The 19,746-nt window shown below is 44.8% G+C and overlaps 1 protein-coding gene across 1 annotated transcript in view; it reads left to right on the top strand.

Annotated features, from left to right (window-relative positions):
- ME3 (malic enzyme 3) overlaps positions 1–19,746 on the top strand; it is a 136,029-nt gene that overhangs the window by 90,486 nt on the left and 25,797 nt on the right. Inside the window, exons 4-6 of the mRNA XM_037378101.1 lie at positions 2,993–3,068; positions 8,125–8,286; positions 11,302–11,405. Coding sequence (XP_037233998.1) covers positions 2,993–3,068; positions 8,125–8,286; positions 11,302–11,405 — 342 coding nt within the window. The remainder of the gene's footprint in view (positions 1–2,992; positions 3,069–8,124; positions 8,287–11,301; positions 11,406–19,746) is intronic.

Below are 19,746 nucleotides of genomic sequence, written 5' to 3'. Positions count from 1 at the left end.
AGAAGGGATTTTAGGAGAGACTAATAACCCTCTGCCAGTTTTGGGCATCTCGTTTCAACAAGTTGGCCACCTCATCTCTGTGGGTGACTGTTGTCAGCAGGAGGGAGGGATCATTAAAAATGAGAACTTACCTGTGACCCCTGACTCTGAAGCCTGATGTGTGTCTCTTTCCCTTTGCATCCTGTTAAAAACAGTGAATTTGCTGAAGTGCCTGTCAGAGGTGGTTGTTGCATGCTCGGTCTGCGAAGGGACTTGCAGCTCACCGCTGCCAGGATCCCCTTCTGAATGCTTGGACACCTAACGGAGCCCACAGGGCCTCGACCAGGTGCAGGAATGGGCCCCTGCTGGGTGCCTTAATGGCATTGGAAACCTTTATGTTTTATTGAAACTGGCCCCTTGGCTCTTGGATTCAGCGTTAGGAAATATGAGGCTTGCTTAGGTATGTGCCCGCTCCCCAGTGGGGTTGTGTCAGTAAGAGAGGTCCCTTTCCCCAGGTTTGGTTTCCCTTCCAAAGCAGGTAGTGCCATTAGTGTGTTAACTGTGAGTCTAAATCAAGCAATCTGATTTTGCCTGGAGTAAGGTAAGGAGAAATTGTTCACCTGAATAGCTCCATGCACGCGGCAGCTGACAGCGGAGGTAAGCGGCTAGGACTAGGGATGTGGTCAGTGGTGTAGCCTGAAGGGAGCGAATGCGTGTCGTGGCCATTTTGTTTTCAGAGAAGGATCCAGAGAAGCCAGCGTACTCAATGGGAAGGCCTGATTAACATCAAATAAACATAATATTAAGGAAGGGAACAAAAATTCTGAGCAGGGTGCCTCTCCATGCTTGGTTCTCAGTCACCAATCCGGCTATCTAAGCCAAGCCAGTCCTTCCTCAGGCAAAACATACCGTGATGACAGCTGTGAGAGCCCTTCTCCCAAGGAGCATAGTGAGAGCAGTCATCAGATTTTGGAAGACCCAGGATGAACTCTCTCTACTGCAAGATCTGGAGCAGGGATTGGAAACCAGCCCACTGCCCTCCGGAGACAACAGTCAGAGTCAGGAGCTCCTCAGAGGCAGTGGGTATCTGCCCTCTCCGTTTTGTGTGAAACAGTTTGCAATTCATCAAGCCCCAGGACTGGTGGTGGTGGGTAGACAGCTGGGCTTCAGCTTCTGCTGTGAGCACTGGGTGTCTTTCATAGGTGAAATAGCTGGTGGACTCCCTTCAGCACTGATGAGATGAGGCACAGCTAGACACTTAAGTAACAGGAATTTTTTATGGAAAATGTTACATTAAAACAGTAGCATTCTTTCTAAATGCATATTGTAACTTGAAGTAAATGATTTACTAATTTGTGCTTTTAACTCACAGTTAGTAGCTGCTTCCTAAACCTAGATAGCAGCAGCACAGTCCCCCTTTTTTATGAAGATTGACATCTGTGAATACTGCCTTTGAGACAGGCCATGTGTGTGTGATTAGTTTGTTGGACACTGGGCACAGTTTTCAAGAGTTATGCTGGATAAATGAACCTTTACTTTCCTTTTTATGCGTTTCTGATCTTCCTGTGTGATTGTGACTTGATCAGTGTTGAAGTCAGCACTTTTGTTTTTCTTCTTTTCAAAGTAAAGGGCTTTTTCATTAGGAATCCCACAGCTGACTGTGGGAAGATATCTGCCCCCTAGAAGAGTCGTGTGAGAGAAGTCCTTGCCAGAGAGAGTAGCCCAATTATCTCTGATTATTCATCACTCATATGGACTTACAATGGAGGTTGTTTTCAAGCTTTTTCTACCTAATATTTCACCCCAAACCGTGACCAGATCTGAACTTACTGGGGCTGAGCAATAGTAAGCAGCAAAAATGCATTTCTCCGTTGTTCCAGCTGATACTAATCACCGGCACAACTCCAGCTTTTGTGAGCAGATAACAAGGCAAGGAGAATGTGTGCCACCTCCTGCCAAGAGGAGTCCTCAAGTTAGAGCCCCTGATTTGTGCTGATTAGAGAGCACTGTGAGCACTGTAAGCAGTTTCCCCGGAGACAGATAATGGAGGAGGTTGCTTCTTCGGGGTTAGTGCTGCCTAAAAGGAGCTAAAATATAAAAAAAATCAACCCATAATATCTGAGCCGTGATCAGTCAATGTGAATGCTACTACTTTGGGTATTGGAAGAATCCCTACTAAGGATACTATTTTTGGTATTAACAGCAAAAAGGAGAAACAAACCACAAATCTAAAACACGTTTCAAGAATGCTGTCTTCCAGTTCCTAATTTTATTAAAGAGAAGGCATTTTTGTTTAAACCTTGAAGACATTTGTATTAAGAAGTGATGAACCTTCATGCAATCAGGTATACTCTTGTCAGAGTAAATACTTCATATTGAGGTTTCACCCAAACAGTTAATTTTCTGTTTCACTTCTCATAATTTTTGGTGGGTTTCATTTGGTGAATGTAAGTGTCAGATATTTGGGGGGGAAATGGTGTTGCGAGGGCAGGTTTGGCTTGGTCAAAGCAAATGCCATGGCAAATACTGATCCAGTCAGATCCCGTTGGAGCCCTGTTGGCTAGAGAGGGGACCCAAAATATCTAGCTCTGCAGTAGCCATCCACGTCATTGACACTGGTAGCTGGGTGAGAAGTATCGTGCTTTCACTGTTCCAACAGCTGGCAACAACAGGCTCCCTGGGAAAGAAACACCTCCCCTGCCTGTGTCAAAATTATTTTAACTAGAAAGCTCTTCTGCAGCCCAAAGCAAAGGTGTTTCGCAAGGGTGAAATGTGCAACGCCAGTGGCTGTGGAGTGAAGTTGCCATTAATGATCTTGAGCCTTGGGCTTTTGAAATGCAAATTTAACTTATTAGCAGTCCCTTAAGGTCTCATTTCCATGTCAGTGAATCACCTGGGTTTGTGGTCAGCAGCTCATTTCCCTGCGTTTTCAAGTTGTACCTGTTTTATTTTATCTTGGAGTTATTAGTTTTATTACAAGGCTTATTTTTCTTCTTTTTTTTTCCTTTTGTAGGGGGTTGTTTATCACCATCCATGACAAAGGCCATATCGCAACGATGCTAAACTCCTGGCCTGAAGAAAATATTAAGGTTTGTGGCATGTCTTCTGTGGACCGGGAAATTACAGGGAGCTGGGTGCAAGATGGGACATTGAATGGAGCTGCTTTGCATTATTTATAGAATTGCATATTTTAAAGGACAAGCAAAGAATTATTCCCTTCCTCAGGGAGTTACCAGCCTGGACTTCAGTTCAGCTTCAGTTTCCAGTCCAGGTTGGACTTCAGAGACTCTATCATGTTCTGTGTGGTCAAGAACAACTTTTTCAAAGGTAGCAGGACCTTGGTCAATAAAAAAGAGCATGTGTGATAATAAATATGTACAAAATAAAGATCCTAGTGAAGAAGGAAGACGTGTTGAAGAAGTGTGTGGCTAACTTGTAACTTGTTAGATGTAAAAAGCTGTTTAAGATAGCTCTGTAACCAACTTGCTTGTGGGAAGGAGTCTTCCCAAATGCAATGAGTCATGCAACATCCAGAACACTGGCAACTCTGCAAATAATGTTTGATATCCAGCAGCTGAAAATATTACTGATGCCCCACCCAAAAAGTGATCTTGTGAAGTGTTTTTTGCTAGAGCTCAGGGCTGGGCAAGTCCCTGGCATGAAATAAAGTCAACACTGAAGACAGGTCTTGCCAGTCACCTCCTTCCATCAGTCTGAAAGTATATGTGCCTAGGAATTTCCCTGGCTATTGACAGAGCTTTGGTCCCCTATCGGTCAGCTGTTTCTTCCAGGAACAAAGGTTTGGCGACTGAGAAAACCTCACAAGCATTCTCTATTTCTAAGGGGGCGGGGGAAGGAATTTAACATGATTCCAGAAAAAGTAATCATATTTCTATAACCTTGTCTTTGGAGCCATGGAGAACAGATGCAAACCAGATATTTAGTCCTTGCTCTGTCCAAAGATCTCAATATTTCCATTTGTTTCTGACTCAAGACTGTGAGCAGAACTCATTATGGCTAATAGATACGTTTGTGCAGATGGGGAAACTGGCACAGAAAAATTAGAGACTGTTGTTGAAACAGCCCCCTCTGGCACCCAAAACAGACCATAGGAAGGGCAGTGGTCCATGGAAGAAATTCAGATTATCTGCTTTCCAGTTTTGCCAGACTACAAAAGCAGCTGATTTCATCAGTATCACTATTTTGGACTGCAGGGTTCCCTGTGTCTTTGTACACAGACTTCTCCGTGCCTGAACTGGTAGGCACTGGAACACTTGAGATTTTGAGATAAGTAGGGAGGCACCTGGGCTGCACCTAAGTCCCTGGAGGGACCCACTGTTTTTTTGAAAAGGCTGAATGCCAACACGAGTGAGTCCTGTTAAAGACAGTGAAGAAATACCTGGAGATGCTGTCCATATTTTGCTTTGTGGCTTGTTAAAGCTTCGTGGCAACAGCATTTACTATAGAAATGGGAAATCTGGGTCATACATAGACCTGGATCTCTGCCAGGAGGGGCTGGAAGAGTGCTCTGCTTAGCTTTGCAAAGCCTCAGCCAAGCTCAGTGTGCCCCACCTCCACCCCTCTTGTTGAAGCTGGGCTGCTCTAAAAGAATCATAGTGCCAGAAGCAGAACAAGCAAGAAGAAGCCATTTCTGAACATACTCATGTGGGAGTGTGAGGGTTTTGTGTCCCTTCCAGGGTGACTAATGAATCCTGCCATGAAGAACCATTGGATAAAATGGTGATAGCCCTCATCAATACCTCCCCTTGCTAATTTTCTCTTTGGTTGCTCAGTCTTGTATTCTTTTCTGCACAATGGCTGAGCTAAAGCAAGAGGGATGCAGAGAATCATACAGGATAGCATTGTGGTAGGGTTTCATCCTGGCAGCTGTGAGTTCAGACCATCTCAAAGTGAGGATAATCCAGAAACTGTATTTTCTATTCCAAGACAAGTGTGCTGCCATGCTTGCTGCTGCTACTCCCTCCCTCCCTCCTTCCATAGGATGCTTACCATAGAAGTGCACTCAGCATCTTGAATCCCCATCAGGGTTACTGCCACACAGGACTGTTCAAACTCATCCTTCCACGTAGCGTTTTCTGTTGGTGCATTCAAGGCAGAGTATCAGTTCATCCTGTAAAAGCTGACCTCAGCAGCTGATGCAGAAAACTGGGAATGCCAACAGTGGCACTTGCCTCTCTGCATTGTCTCGGCAGCTTGGAGATCGGCTCTGGATCACAGCTGGACCCATTGCAAAACTGGGCTAGCTACCTACATTGGCTAACTGGATACAGCCTATGGTCCAGAGTCATCTCAGTTAACGTCAGCTGCCTGAAGAAGACTCGGTGCCTAACCTCAGCTTGTGAGTACCTCTGCAGTGATCAATAAAGAGGGAGATGAGCATCTTCAAAGAGAAATACCCCTTTCATCCCTTCCCAAAACAGCTGCTGGAGGGAGGAGGTACACTCTGGAGGTTTCTGTCTCTCCCCATCAGCTATCAAAGAAGTTTAGAAGCTGGTTAGATGATTGGCTTAAACTGCACACCTAACCTTTAGCCAAAGACTCGACTAGAGTCATCCAGAAAATTTGTAGCACAGCTGGAAGTAGAAAATAGGTTCCTAATTGTTAAACCAGTGGTTCAGTTAGAAGGCTCTGTCCTGCTCAGCCAGAGATTAATGTCCTATTTGTTGAGTTCTGATCACATGAATATGAGCGATTGAAAACATTCCTTTAATGTGCTTGTATATCAGGTACCCACTGGAACTGTGCACTTTTTTTTTCTGGTGTTTTTCAAATCCAAAGAGCCACAAACAAATGTGAATCCAGTTTCCCATCACTGATACAGACAGCAATGAATGTCTCCTGTGCTGTATTTTCTGTTCTTCTGATTTTTCTTTGTTGCCTTGAGGAGCTCTGGTACCTACAGGATGCAGCACATCTAAGGCTGAAGAAATTTTCTGTCTCTGATGGATATCTGAGTGCTATTGAGATCTTGCCTGAGAACATTTATTTGTTTAGATGAAAGCGGATCTGTGCTCCAGAGAAATATTTTTGATTCATTAGAGATTTTTTTTTTAATATTCTTCACATAGTTAGGATTTTAACTCCTTTTCATGTAATTTGCATCCATTTAAGGATAAACCTGTAGCAGTGCATGTGCTTGCTGCTTTCCCTGTTCCCATTACTGCCTTCCAGTTCCAACTGCATCCTCTGGGTGTAGTAAAGAAGTGAGCTCACACCCAGAAACAGATGGAGCCCACACAAAAAGAGACTTTCCCATTGCTAACATTTCACATTGACTCAGAAGGAAAAGCAAATAGGAAAATGTTAAAGAATGGAGATGGGTAAGTGTATCACTGCCATGACTGAATTTCCCGTGTCAGGGATCATCCAGCCTCTAGCCTAAGGATAGGTGTATAGTCCTTTTATTTGTAATAGATTTTTCATTGAAGGATCACTTTTAGGAATTCTTGTCTCCTAGTGACAAGAAAGTGGCAACAGCACAACAACACATATTCTACATATAGGAGGACCATTTCAAAATATTCCCTATTACATATTAGTTGTCACTATTATTATGTGCAATACAACCCTGGAACGTATCGTGCCTCAGACTGCCAGAGGTTTCGGGATTTTTTGCAGGAGGGCAAAGCAGATGTAAAAGGTGGAATAGGTGCATGTGTCTTCTGTTTCTGTAGTTTCTCCTCAGGCTTATTCCTGAAACAGTGGTTTACGTTGAGGGAGAAAATAGGCTTGGGATGTGTATATAGTTTATGTTGAGTAAGAAAGGACACTGCACCAAATGAGTACAGTTCTTCCTGAAATAGAAAAGTACAGCAAGAGGTTTATTCCGTTCCTAAACAATTAAATGCTTCTCCATCACAGCAATAAATGAATGCATCTTTATTATCTAGCCCCTCCCCAAGGAAGTATATCTGTTGAGATAGCTTCTAATCTCCCATTCTCTTATTTTCTCACTAAAGCACATGCATGTGTATGTCCTAAGTTTAGCCTTAACTTTGCAGATCAGAAAATAAAGGACTTTTTTGCAGTGTTCTCCTTTGAAATCCAAGCTAAACTTGAGTCCCCCGCAGTCTGATAAACCATTTGATGTGAGCGCTTTGTTCTCTGAAGTGCTGGGACAGCGCTGAAAGTTGAAGTTTATTATTGTATTTACAGCTTTTCTCCCGCAGTGGGACTGGATTCCAGTATATTCCTGTTCTTACTGGATTTCAGGACTGCCCGAAAGAGTGCCTGACCCTGGGGACAAAACGAACAGAGTAGTTAACCTAAAAATTGGGAAGTTTAGTCAGATCTGCTCGGTCATTTGCCTCCTAAGGGATCAGTGATGTACAGTGAGGGCCGAACAGCTCAACTTTAGGCTTCTAATTTGGACAACATTAAGCAGGCTTTTATTTCCCTTCTTGTCACAAAGAAATGATACAATAACAAGAAAACCCTAAAATTATGGATCGGAGATTTTGGTGAGGTAGCACATCACAGTATTGCCGAAATGCCAAAGGCCAGTTGCACAAGTTAAATGGCAATTGTTTAACTCCCAACTGGGTGGGAAAAAAGGTCAAATATTTAATACCTGGCATGGGAGCCCCGCCACAGTCCATGCTGCTGGCTTCTGCCTGCCCGCCTTGCAGTCAGGGGAACCAGAGGCAAAGGGACCCAGTGATAATGAGTTTTGGTTTGATTATCCAGTGTTGGCTACTCCACAAGCTACTCTACAACAGTATGAAGACATGAGCTTGTTAATTCCACAGATGCAGTTCATAAGCACAAACACTTTTGTACAGCGCTCTTTTTCCAGAAAAAGAGAGGAAAAATCAAAGCCAGATCCCTTTTGTGATGCTTGTTATACAACTCAAGATGCACAAAAAGCCATGCTGGTTGGGCTCCGCTACAAGTGAAGTGTTGGCAAACAGAGCTGCTGCTCTCCCACACTGCGAGCAGCTACCCATCAAACACATTATCTCTGCCCCCAAAAATGAACGGCCAATTAACGTCATGTCATGTAGAAGGAGCAAATATCCGTTGCACGATGCAACTGCAAAATGGCATCGGCGTGAAGAGAGTGGAGCTAGTTTTGCTTCTAAAGCCTTGGCCACACCATAGAACAGTCTCATTTGATCCTCCTAGGCTATCGTGGTGACAGATGGAGAGAGGATTCTCGGCTTAGGAGATCTAGGAAGTTACGGCATGGGTATCCCAGTCGGGAAGCTTGCTTTGTACACAGCTTGTGGTGGAGTTCACCCACAACAGTGTCTCCCTGTCCTGCTGGACGTTGGCACAGACAATGAGGTAAGACAGTTTTTCATAAATCTAACGGGGGGGGGGGGGGGGGGGGGGGGGGGGGGAGGGGAGAAAAAGAATTGAGATCAATGCTTAAGTGAGGCCAGTTCCCTAAACGTGGAGACAAAGTCAGAGCCATCCAAGATAAGAAGATGGCTAGACCAGCACTGCAGGGAAGTGGGGAGGTTTCATTCCTCTTTGATGCTCAAGAAACTCTTGCTTTTATGGGGAACTGAAATAAACACTAAATAGCCTCGTGGTCCCCTGGTGAGAAGACTCAGAGCAGTGCCAGTTGGAGCTGAAGGGTCAGCACCACCTTTCAGCACGGCAAGGTGAGCTGAAAGGTTTTGTACAGGAAATCCCGGATTTATTCTTCCTCTGGTAGTTGTGAGAAAACTGGCAGATACTCGTGTCTGCGTAGAGGTGACTATATTCCAGAAAATTGAGAATCCCTGGTGGGTGGTTTGGGAATGATTAATTTCAGTGTTTTGTCAGATTGCACACTTCACTGCACATGATAACCAGACAAGAAGACTCCATCTGTTTGTAGATTTTTGCCTTATGACTCTGGCTCAGAAAGGCCGAAGTGCAACATTTTAGCAATGCCAGAACAGACATCTGCGAGGATGTCATTTTTAAACGAATATCCTATAGTTATTTGTGATCGCCTGGGTTTGTCCATTTTTGTGAAATGTACTTGAGCCTCACTTGACCCCAAGTAAACCAAACACATGGTTTTTTGAGAGAAACAATAAATCTGGGGTATAAGAGCTTTGAGTTTGTCTATGAAGATAAATGAGTGCCGACATTTTGAGACATGCCAATGCTCACTGGAAAGCTAGATTTTCTGCACCTCTTTCACTCCAGTCCCAAGTGTGTCACACTAGACACTTGAAAGGAATGAAAGAAAGCAAAATCTGTGGCCCTAGATGACATCTGGGATAAGATTCTCCATTACTTCTTTGGTCTTTGGTCCCAGGATTACTTTATCCCTTTAGCACAGTGGCCTGTCATGGACTTGTGGAAGACAGGGTGTGCTCATCTCAGCCTGATCCATGGTCTTTCCTGAAAAGTGGGAACTCTGAGTTTGGACCCTCTGAGGCTAAAGCTGGAATTAAGTCTCTGTCTCTCGCTTCTAGTTTCCAGTCAATACAGCGTTGCACTTGACTTTGGCTCCTTCATCTCCTCCTTCTCCTGCATGCTGGAGGAGCCCCCCAGAGCATGTTCTGAGCCCCCCAGCTGGAGTTTCCCTCCAGAGGGACCTGGGTGAAAGTGCTTCCCTTCCCATGGGAAGCTTCTGACCATGCATGACTACCTGTTTCTATCTCAGCATCCAGGGGACACTAAAATCCAGAGTGGCCCCAATGATTTTTAGGTATCTCCAAGGGTTAAATTGTGTCAAGAAAAGGGACTCCCAGAGTCAGTCTTGGGCGCTTTGATACTGCGCAGGATCAAATGTAACTTATGTGTCCAGGAACTTCTTTGTGGAGGCAATTTCCACATCTGGGATTAAGATACAGAAGTTGCTGTTTTCCAGCAATATGAACAATATATTTCCTCACAATATAAAGAATGTGTTTATTTATTTAATGGGGTTCTCATGTGCATAAACCCAGCCTAACTGAACCCTAAGCACATCACAGGAGCACCCTGCCCCACAAGTAAACCCATTTATCAAGCATCCCGCCCCATGAATAAACGTGTTTATCAGTGCAGAAATAAGACACCTCTTCCAGGCATTCATCCTGTTTGTCTCTGCCTGTTAGTATGTGGTGAGCCTAGGGTAACTGTGGTGTTAACACAGGAACCTCAGGTAGAATGGAGTAAATACAGCAGTCATACCATAGTTTTAGCATCAGTTCCCACCTTGTCTTTTAACAGTCCATAATACTTTGTATACTCTTTCAGCAAATTGATGTTTTTTCAGAGCTTGGCATTTCTCAACTTGCCTGCAGAAGAATTTTATACTCTGTGAACCAGCCCCGGAGCACACCGTGCTAGAGGAGCAATCAGTGAAGTAATGCAAATGAGTCTGCTTTCTGTTTCATGGCCCTGAAGAGTTAATGTATCATACTCGGATACTTTCATCTTTAATTCTAAGAGAAAACAGCTGTGGCTGTAAAAACAAATCTGATTTTAGCATACCTGCCAATACATAGGGCCCATATGGCTGCAGGACAATAGGTTTGAGATGGCTCATCCCCTTCTCACATGGATGATTCAGTTCCTGAAATCGGACGGGAAGTATTGTTGTTTTGCAGTGACTCACAGAGGTGTCACCTGTCTCCTGCCACAGTTTGTCCTGAAATTTTCCTCAAAATATGTGCTGTTTCCATGCTGAACCAGTCCTTTTTAGGTGGCTTAGGGGTCCTGACTTAACACCTGCTGGACGGGTTGGAGGAACAGCCTGTTTATATATTCGTAGTGGGAGCCAAAAAATAAACTAACCTGTCGTGTGAAAATACCTTGCCTTGACACCTGCAGATAACCAAGGTGAGTGCTAAATAGGTGCAGGTCTTGGGAACATTTTGGCATCTGATCACTGGTTCTGGTCAACGCTGGGATGTCGCATAAAGACCTAAATGACACATGTCATTTCAAGTTGCTTCAGGCGATCTTCATTGCTCAAAGCACTGTCTACAGTCAACAGGCTTCCTGGTAATGTCAGTGGAAAATTAAGAACTGAATGAACAGTAAAGACTCCCCACACAGGGTCAGTCTTATGCACTAGCAGCGAGGCACCTTGGCAGAGAGCCTTTGGTAGAGCTGTTCTAGACACAGAGCTCTATTTCCTACGGCAGTCAAGAAGCATTACATCCCTCTGACTTTATTTACACAAAAAGATAGCCCGTAACTTCTTACGCAAACACTTGCTGCTCAGGAAGCGCTGTGTGACCCAGCCGTCACTGCATAGTAAGTAAAAATAGCATGACCACAACAGACAAACTTTTTGGGTAGGCTGGGACATAAATCTCTGTCCATCCATGGAAGAGAAGATGTCAACAGAATTGCTTTGTGTCCTAGGCTCTCCTGAGTGATCCACTCTATATTGGACTGAAACACAAGAGGGTTCGTGGGAAACAGTACGACGAACTGATTGATGAGTTTATGCAGGCAGTTACCAACAAGTAAGTGGGATTATATACATGGCTCCTCTGGGCTGCTTCCATTTAAGAGCAAATGTTGCAACTCGTGAAATAAACATTAGTATAATTGATCGCCCAAGCAAAGAAAGGTCATTTAAATGCAAGTCTCCTGGGTGGTCTACAAATGGCTCTTTGTGCTTGAGCGCTCTGTGTCAAAAATATTTGTCTTCAGAGAACTGAAATGAGACTATTTATAACCATTTCCTGTCCATATAGGCCAGAGGTGTCAAACATATGCCCTGTGGGCTGTATCTGGCCTCCATCATGCATTTATGAGCCTCGTTCAGCACAGGCAGAATCTAAACTTCGGTTTGTTTACATTTCGTAAAGGAAGTTTTTAGATTTCACCATTGTGAAGGAAATCATCTCAATGGAAATGGCATGTTACTCCACACGGTGATGTCTGAGTCCCCAGACTGCCTGTCTATCGCTTTGTTAAAAATAGGAGCTTCCCTGCTGGCATTTTAAGTCTGTGAAGTGAGATGGCCAGGCATATACGTGTATAAGCATTGTCTTTTTAATGGTGGCACAGAGCAAGTTTGCATTTCCATTCTTACTTACTAGCTGGGCTAGAGGGTCTCTGAGGTACCAGGGAGTTTGGGAAGAGCAGAACCACAACCTCAGTGCTGTATGGGCACCTCTTGCACTGCATTGAGTTCCTTTCTGGAAAAAAAGAAGTATGTTAGAATCTCCATGACTATCAGAAGTTACCATATGAAGGAAATTGAGAACAACTGTTAAGGAAAAAAATAATAGTCTTTGGAAAGCCCAAGCTCCTAAGCAGCTTTTTCTGCCTTTCCCAAAGCAGCAGGTGATACTGATAAGGACTGGCAGGGAGCTGCAGCCTGTGCCTGATTAATAGGCTGCTGCCTGTCTGTGTGTTGTAGGATCTTTTCTTCACAGCTGAAGGGGGTATGTTTGATCTTCCCTCTTTCTGCGTGTCCAGCCGGCTTTATGAGCATGTGTGTGTTCCTGCATATATGGAAGGGAGTGGGTGGTGCGTGTGTCATCAGCTCACAGTTCATCCTTGAGGTAGGAGGCATCATGCCCAGTGTCTAATGACAACACCTACCCGTCCATTGGGAAGCGTATCTTCTCCATGTCTGACCGCCCAGCTGGCTGTGGGTGGAGGGATGTAGGAAACAGGGGCTGAAATGCTGAGGACCATTCAGTCACAGCTGATGAACCAAGTTTTGAGAGGGACGAGTGCGTCAGGGAGCATTTCAGCATCTGTTGATGTGGTGGTTCTGTGCGGCATGTGTAACGCTGCTGTCAGGACAGGAGTCTTGCCTTTGCTGTTTAGCAGCATGGTGTAGACATGTCCCATGTGACAGCCAGCCAGTACATCAACCCACCCAGCTGCAATTGCCCACTTACTGTGCAGAGATACTTGCTGTCAGTCAGTGCTATAGCCCCTATATCTGCAAATATGAACATAGTAGTGCTGCCTTGCCGGTTGGATTAAAAATACCTAAGAGTGACTGCAGAGAAGAGACTTTTGTGTTTGTGCTCTGGTTTGTCCTTCTTTCTATTTGGTAAGAAAGCTTGACTGAAATATCAGTTGGCTAGAGCGTGGTATTATGTTAGACACTTGTGGGTTACCTAGGGGAAAGCAATTCATGGAGGTTAGAAAAGTGGTCAAACACAACTAGGAAATCACAAGAGTCTCTACAAGTAGACAAGATTTAAGAGTTGTCAGGGTTGATTTATGGGGTTTTTGTTCATTTTGGTTGTAGTCACTAATTAATCCTTCAAGGAAACTATCCCACTTCCTTCTGGCCAGGACACCACAGGGGTATTGCAGTGTTGGTGTCGGTGGTAGAATGGGGACAATAGAATTGACAGCTCAGATGATGGGCTCAGCCATCATAGATTTATGCTCGTTGTGTTAAATGTAAAGCTTATTGCACCCACTACTCCTTCGATGTCAGTGACAGGGCCAGAAAGACAATTCGTCTCTTTTGTGCTTGCTGCTGGAGGAGAAGGATTGGCTGTTGTTTTCCTCTGGTTAGTTTATATGAGCTAATCTCCATGTTGAAGGGAGAAGTCACTTGGCTATGAAACAATGAAATCTTATCTTGTGAGGAGGTGATGTCATGTCTAATGCTTTCATCCAGGTACTGGGAATCAAATTCCTGGGGCCCGTGTCCCAGCTTTTCTATTTCTCTTAGCCAGGATGAATTGCTTGAACACAGTAAGCCCCCAAAAAGTTATCTACAAAGTGGGGCTGAGATATTCCACTTTGCACTTTTCGGTTCCCATCTGTGAAGTATTTGGAGATCCTTGAGTGAAAGTTGCCATTACCCTATGTTACCATCCTGACCACCAGCATACTTTAAAGCGTGGCTGGAGTGTGATCCTCTGTGACCTCTGGGGTGGTGAATAATCCTGCTATCAGCCTGGGTCTGGCAAACTTACATGAAACGGATTCATTTGGTCTCAAATTTCCAGTGCCAGTGCAATGACTGGATGCAACCCAGTAGGAGCTCTTGCATCTGTTACGAAAGGAAGCAGAAATTGTTCAGAAGGTCAAGAACATGCTGCTTTATTGTAGTCTGCTTCCACATATGAGGAAACCTGTGAGTATGAACTGCTGTGATCTTCGGTCTGCTGTGATTTCTTCTGCAAGTCTATAATGTCACATGCAAATTCAGTTATCTGGGGAGAAATCTTTTGGGTTGCCACAAATCTCTTGCAATTTGGGCATTTCCTTTTCAGCTTGATATTCGTGCAGAAATTCTGTCTACTTCCTGAGGGTACTTCAGCTTCTCATGGAAACCATTTGTCAGTTCCTCTGCAGGAGTACTTCCCACCCTGTCAAATCACTGCTGGCTCAAGGGACATTTGTCACCAAAGTGGAATGTGCCAGAGCCCACAAGAAAGCCAGGGAAGCGAAGATTTACTCTTCTAATGGAATAATAATATCAAACAGATGTCAAATTTCTATAGCTGGAGACCCCTACAGTCAGCAGAAAGGGCTCCTGGTCTTGTAATAGCCACCTAGTAATGAAACGAGGAGAGTGTCAGAGGCTTCAGAGTTAGCACTTACAGTACCTTGAAATAAAGTGCAACTTCTGGGCAATTTTAGAAAGAAAAGCCCTTTCGGAAACAGCTGGATGCATTTCTGCATTTTCCTGCTGCCTAAACCTCCATTCATTACTCTTTCACCTAAAAGACATGAAATGACTGAGCTCTTTAACAGGAGTTCCAAGCTATGCATTTTGCTCCTCTTGGGAGGCAACTATATGCAAAATTTGGCCCGTTGAGCCTAGCCTATGACCGAATGAAGCAGCCTGACAAATTGCTGTTTTCTTACAATGAGTAATCTGCTTTGTATGGGAAAATGCACTGCTACAGTTTTCCCTCTCCTCAGTTACCATGGCAAAGGGCAAATCAGTTTTATTCTTGAACTGGTACATTTTTGTAGGCTGGAATAGATTTTCACCTGAAGTGTCCAAGGATTGTAATCTGAGTAACCCACAGAATTTCTGGGGCTTGCCTATATGAGCAAATTAAGGTTGAAGTCAAAATGCCATGGGAGCTGCGCTGGCGCGTGTTCTCTGGGCTCTGAAGGGCTTCAGCCCAGCATCTACACTAACAACATGCATTAATCCTTGGACTCTCGTCCAAAGCAAGCTACCACTGGATTTTTTTTTCCTCCTTCTCTTTTCTCCTAAACTGGTATAGAAACTGGAGACCAGTTCCTTATCTGTCCTATTCCTTTCACTCCTTCTGCAGTTTCATCATACGGTAACAGGGCAGCTTGGTGGCTCCAAGTGGCCAGAGGTATTGACAGATGAGCTGTCCCCAAGCTTCAGCCTCTGTTTTGAATGCTGGCCTCAGTCACTTGCCAGCAGATGCTGAGCACGGAGCCTGAGATTCTGTGAGGTGCAGTTCCCTACACAAGCAAACCATGTTGCAGAAGCTTCATTAAGCTGTCATAACTTCACTCCCCTTTCCTTTCCCATCAGCGTTTATTACCAGGGTGACCAGGGAAGCAGAAGCTTTCTGTCAATCAGCCTGTGCCATGTGGCAGAGCACAGAAGACCTCAGGAGATCAAGCACTCCGTTTCTCAAAATGGGAGAAGAAGGAAAGTAGCTCTGCTTAGTTTGGTTTTCCTTGAGCTTGTTTTATACCTGATTTCTCTTTTCCTAATACCTTCCCAGTACTTTCACCCACAAACATACCAAGTCAGGTCCCATGTGCTCTCCAACAAGCAGAGCCTGCTCAAAAACAAGCTGCCTCTCTTCCAGCAGTTCTCCAGGGCTGTGGATCACAAATTCACCAGCACCTTTCAGAAACAAAACCACCAGTACAGGTGCCCCCGTGTTATTTCTTCAGCTGCTCTAGTTAACTTGGCTAATTGATCTTGAAAGACTTAGTCCCTAGGCACTGCTGGCCTCCACAAAGCCCTCACATAATACTGCTGGCACCTAAAGTCCCCCCTCAGCATCTCTGTGTCGGTTAGGAGACCCGCACACCATCACCAGTGCCCGGGCAGGGCTGATGGTATAGACCGACTCCGGCCATCACGGGAATCCAAGGTGGATATTCTTCTTGCCCATCTTCCCCAGTGACCATGGTCAGAGCTCTGGACTCTGACACCATCCAGAAGGAAGAAGTGACGGTAATGGGAAGACCCACCCCTGCTGTCCTTTATCCTAGCTTGCTGTGGGATGAGCTCACTACTTTTGACCACTGGATGATATTTAAAGTCAAAGGATAATATTTAGGCTTTATTAGCTTGGTTTTCTGCTACTGAGGAATGATTGAGCTCCCGAGGTGCTGCTACAGGATCTCAGTGGTAATGGACTTTTATTACCTTGCCTTCAAATCCTCTGGGATAATCCAGCTACAGATGTCAAAAAGCCCTCTGCTCTAGGCTTTCTGTCTGTGTTTTTCCACCTAAGCCGGATTTACCGCAGCTGGTTCAGACGTAGCTGGAGGAGTTCTGCTTGGAAGGCAGGCGGTGAGGCTCCATTCCTTGTTGTGTGTCAGAGGGTAGCTCAAGCCTACATCTGAGGGTCAGCACTAATACGGTTGCATCTCTTGCTTATGCCTGGCTCCTAATAAACCTTGTACTTCCAGCTGCAGTCTTTCCTCAGACCCACTGCCAGGTTGACATCATTTTGTATAAAAAACCAAGAATGGCCTTAGCAGCCATTAGTGCTGGTCTTGGAAGTCATGAGATATGCTGGGCAAAAGAGTTGTTGCAGGTTTTTCTGCTGTAATCACTATGAGGAAGGTTGACTATGATTTTTCAAGATTTTTTTTTCCCCAAAGAACTTTGTAATTGATCTTGGCCTGATCTTGCCTCATATCCTGTCTCTAACAGTAGCTCATAGCAGATGCCCTGGCATATGACTGTGAACAGCAAGCATGCAATCCTTGGCATGCCCCCCCAGCTTCCAGTAGTGCAAGATTCAAGGATTTCCTGCTATCTTTGTGCTTCAGGGGTCACTTTCATTGCCTTAGCACTCACTGAATCCACAGCAGGCTCTGTGCCTCAGAGTGTGGTGTGGTGGCTGTGTTTATGTTGGCAGAAACCTAGTGAGACTCCAACCCAAAATCGTCTGCAGCCTAAGACAGATGGTGAGGCAGGCAGCAGGTCCTGTTGGGTTCATGATGCAGCCCCCTGGCATGGGTTTTCTAAACCCAAGACCCAGAGTTCCAAATTTTGTATTGGCTACAATTCAAAAGGCTACAAGTTTTTGCAAAGCTCCCATCTTTTGGCTCAAAACACACATTCTAGCATAAAAGGAATTGCGTTTTTATCTCAGTCATGATGGCCTTCATAACTGCTACATCTGCTGTTAACAGTCATGACCTCTAATGTGGATCCTTGGGTTTGACTTTAAACGCACCGGCAATCAAAGAACCTTACTCACTACGTTTCCATTTCAAAAGAAAGTTAAGATATGATCATGTTTTCTAACTTACCTTTTCATCTCTCCTTTTAACACTAACACTATTAGAACTATTTCATGAGTGATATAAATAGTACTAGTAAATCACATCATGGTACCGGGTGAGGATTTGAAGGGTTTTTTCAGTGGATTCAGAACCAGGTCAACTTCTAATTTACCAAAATTTTAGTTTTCACTGACATTTCATTTTTTTAAGGGAAAACTTGCTTTCTTAGCTGTGTGGAAGTCTTAAAAATGAAAGGCTTTTTCTGATGTTAAGTATAACATCTGTTTGCAGCCTGTAAGCATACAAATTTTGTAAGCTCCCCCTGTAAACAGTAGTGCACTTGCCTGGGCCCATGCCTCCAAGTAGTAAACTTGTCTTCCTATTTTCTCTTTGCCATCTGGGTTTCCTCTTCTTGGCCAGAAACACATACAAATATGCAAACACTGCAATCTTGACATGAGATTTCTGAGACATGAATGACATTAGAAAAGCTTTAGCCTTCTGGGACATTCTTATGCTTTTGTGTAACTTCTTTTGCAAAGAGCCCAACAACCATACCAGAGCTGCCACCTGGGCTATCAGCACACTCAGAGGGGGGAAAGAACTGGATCCCTGATAGCAAGAATGAGTCTGGGCCTTGCACCCTTTTTCTGTAGGATTAACAAAGGTAATTTTTTCCCTCTAAGCCTCTTCTTAGCTTGGCAGCAGTGTTTCCTTGTTTAGGATTGCTGGTTCTGTCTCTATTTCTAACATGGATGAAAGTATATCTTGTTCTGTGCCTTGGATTCAGATGAGACAAGTCTAATTTTCTTCTACTCTTGTTTGTAAAAACTCAGTTTGCAAAGACCTTATGGGAACTGCTTGCCTTTTCTCTCTCTGAATCATGGAATCATAGAATGGTTTGGGTTGGAACAGACCTTAAAAGTAATCTACTACCACCAGCCCAGGCTGCTCCCAGCCCCGTCCAGCCTGGCCTTGAGCCCTGCCAGGGATGGGGCACCCACAGCTGCTCTGGGCAGCCTGGGCCAGCGCCTCGCCGCCCTCACAGTAAAGAATTTCTTCCTAATAGCTAATCTAAATCTCCCCTCTTTCAGTCTAAAGCCATTCCCCCTTGTCCTGTCACTGCCTGCCCTTGTAGAAAGCCCCTCTCCAGCGTCCTTGTCGGCCCCTTTAGGCACTGGCAGCTGCTCTAAGGTCTCCCCGGAGCCTTCTCTGCTCCAGGCTGAACAACCCCAACTCTCCCAGCCCGTCTCCACAGCAGAGGGGCTCCAGCCTCTCAGCATCTTCACGCCCCTCCTCTGGACTCGCTCCAACAGGTCCATGTCCTTCTCCTGTTGGGGGCCCCAGAGCTGGACACGGCACTGCAGGTGGGGTCTCACCACAGTGCATTAGAGGGGCAGAATCCCCTCCCTTGACCTGCCGGCCACGCTGCTTTTGACGCATAGGATACAGTTGGCTTTCTGGGCCGTGAGCCCGTATTGCCGGGTCATGTTCAGCTTTTCATCCACCGATACCCCCAAATCCTTCTCCACAGAGCTGCCCTCAGCTGCCCTTTTGGGGACATGCCTGACCAAACTGACCCCTAAATGTGGCCAGGTATCATACAGCAGAGTACTGCTGGGCTGATCAGAAGAAGAAGGATCATGCTAACAGTTTTACAGTAAGAATAGCCTTGGGGCACTGGCCAGACTCAGGTGCTGGTGGTGTTTAACTTGCTAGAGTGGACTTTGGTTTTCCAATCCTAAATGCTCATCACTTGCCAAGCATGATTTTTTTATGATGGCAGTCTCCTTTACAGAAAATTTCATTTTTCTTGGAAATCAGAACTTTGTTTTCTGGTGTACCAAGCAGCAGCAAGAAGGTCTCGAGGACAAGGGCAAGGACAATTTGGTTGTTCTCTGCCTGGTTTTATCTAAGACTATGAGTAGGAGTCGCAGCGCATCAAAGCAGATCTCTTCAATCATGAATGACTGAAAGCAGTGCTATAAAATGCTAAATTCAGACAAGGATTGGAACTTCCTTCTTGTGATTATTTCCATAAAGGAACGGGACCTTCTTGCAAATACTTTTTCATGCATATAGGAATGTTTAATACTCTCTGTTCATGGTAAAAAAAAATGCCCTTTTGATACTGGTCGGCGAAGACACTGTGCAGGTGCCCAGGCCACCCTTGAAGTTCTGACTTGTGCAGTTTTGGCCAGATGCTTCTCAAATGGTGACTGCTGCTGCCTCGTGAATATTTTCCTCTCTGACCTCATGGCTTATAATGAGGCTGGATGAACTCAAAGAGGTACATACAAATAAGGATGAAAGAACAAAAGCTGCATAATGGAATTGTTCAGGCAATTGAGAAGTCTCTTGAATAAAGAAGCTGATAGCATTGTCATCAGGAAAACATCTGCCTCCCTC

This window comes from Falco rusticolus, chromosome 2, assembly GCF_015220075.1.
Source record: "Falco rusticolus isolate bFalRus1 chromosome 2, bFalRus1.pri, whole genome shotgun sequence".
Lineage (NCBI taxonomy): Eukaryota > Metazoa > Chordata > Aves > Falconiformes > Falconidae > Falco > Falco rusticolus.
Note: the sequence above shows the minus strand (reverse complement) of the source record. Positions and strands in the feature narration are given on the sequence as shown.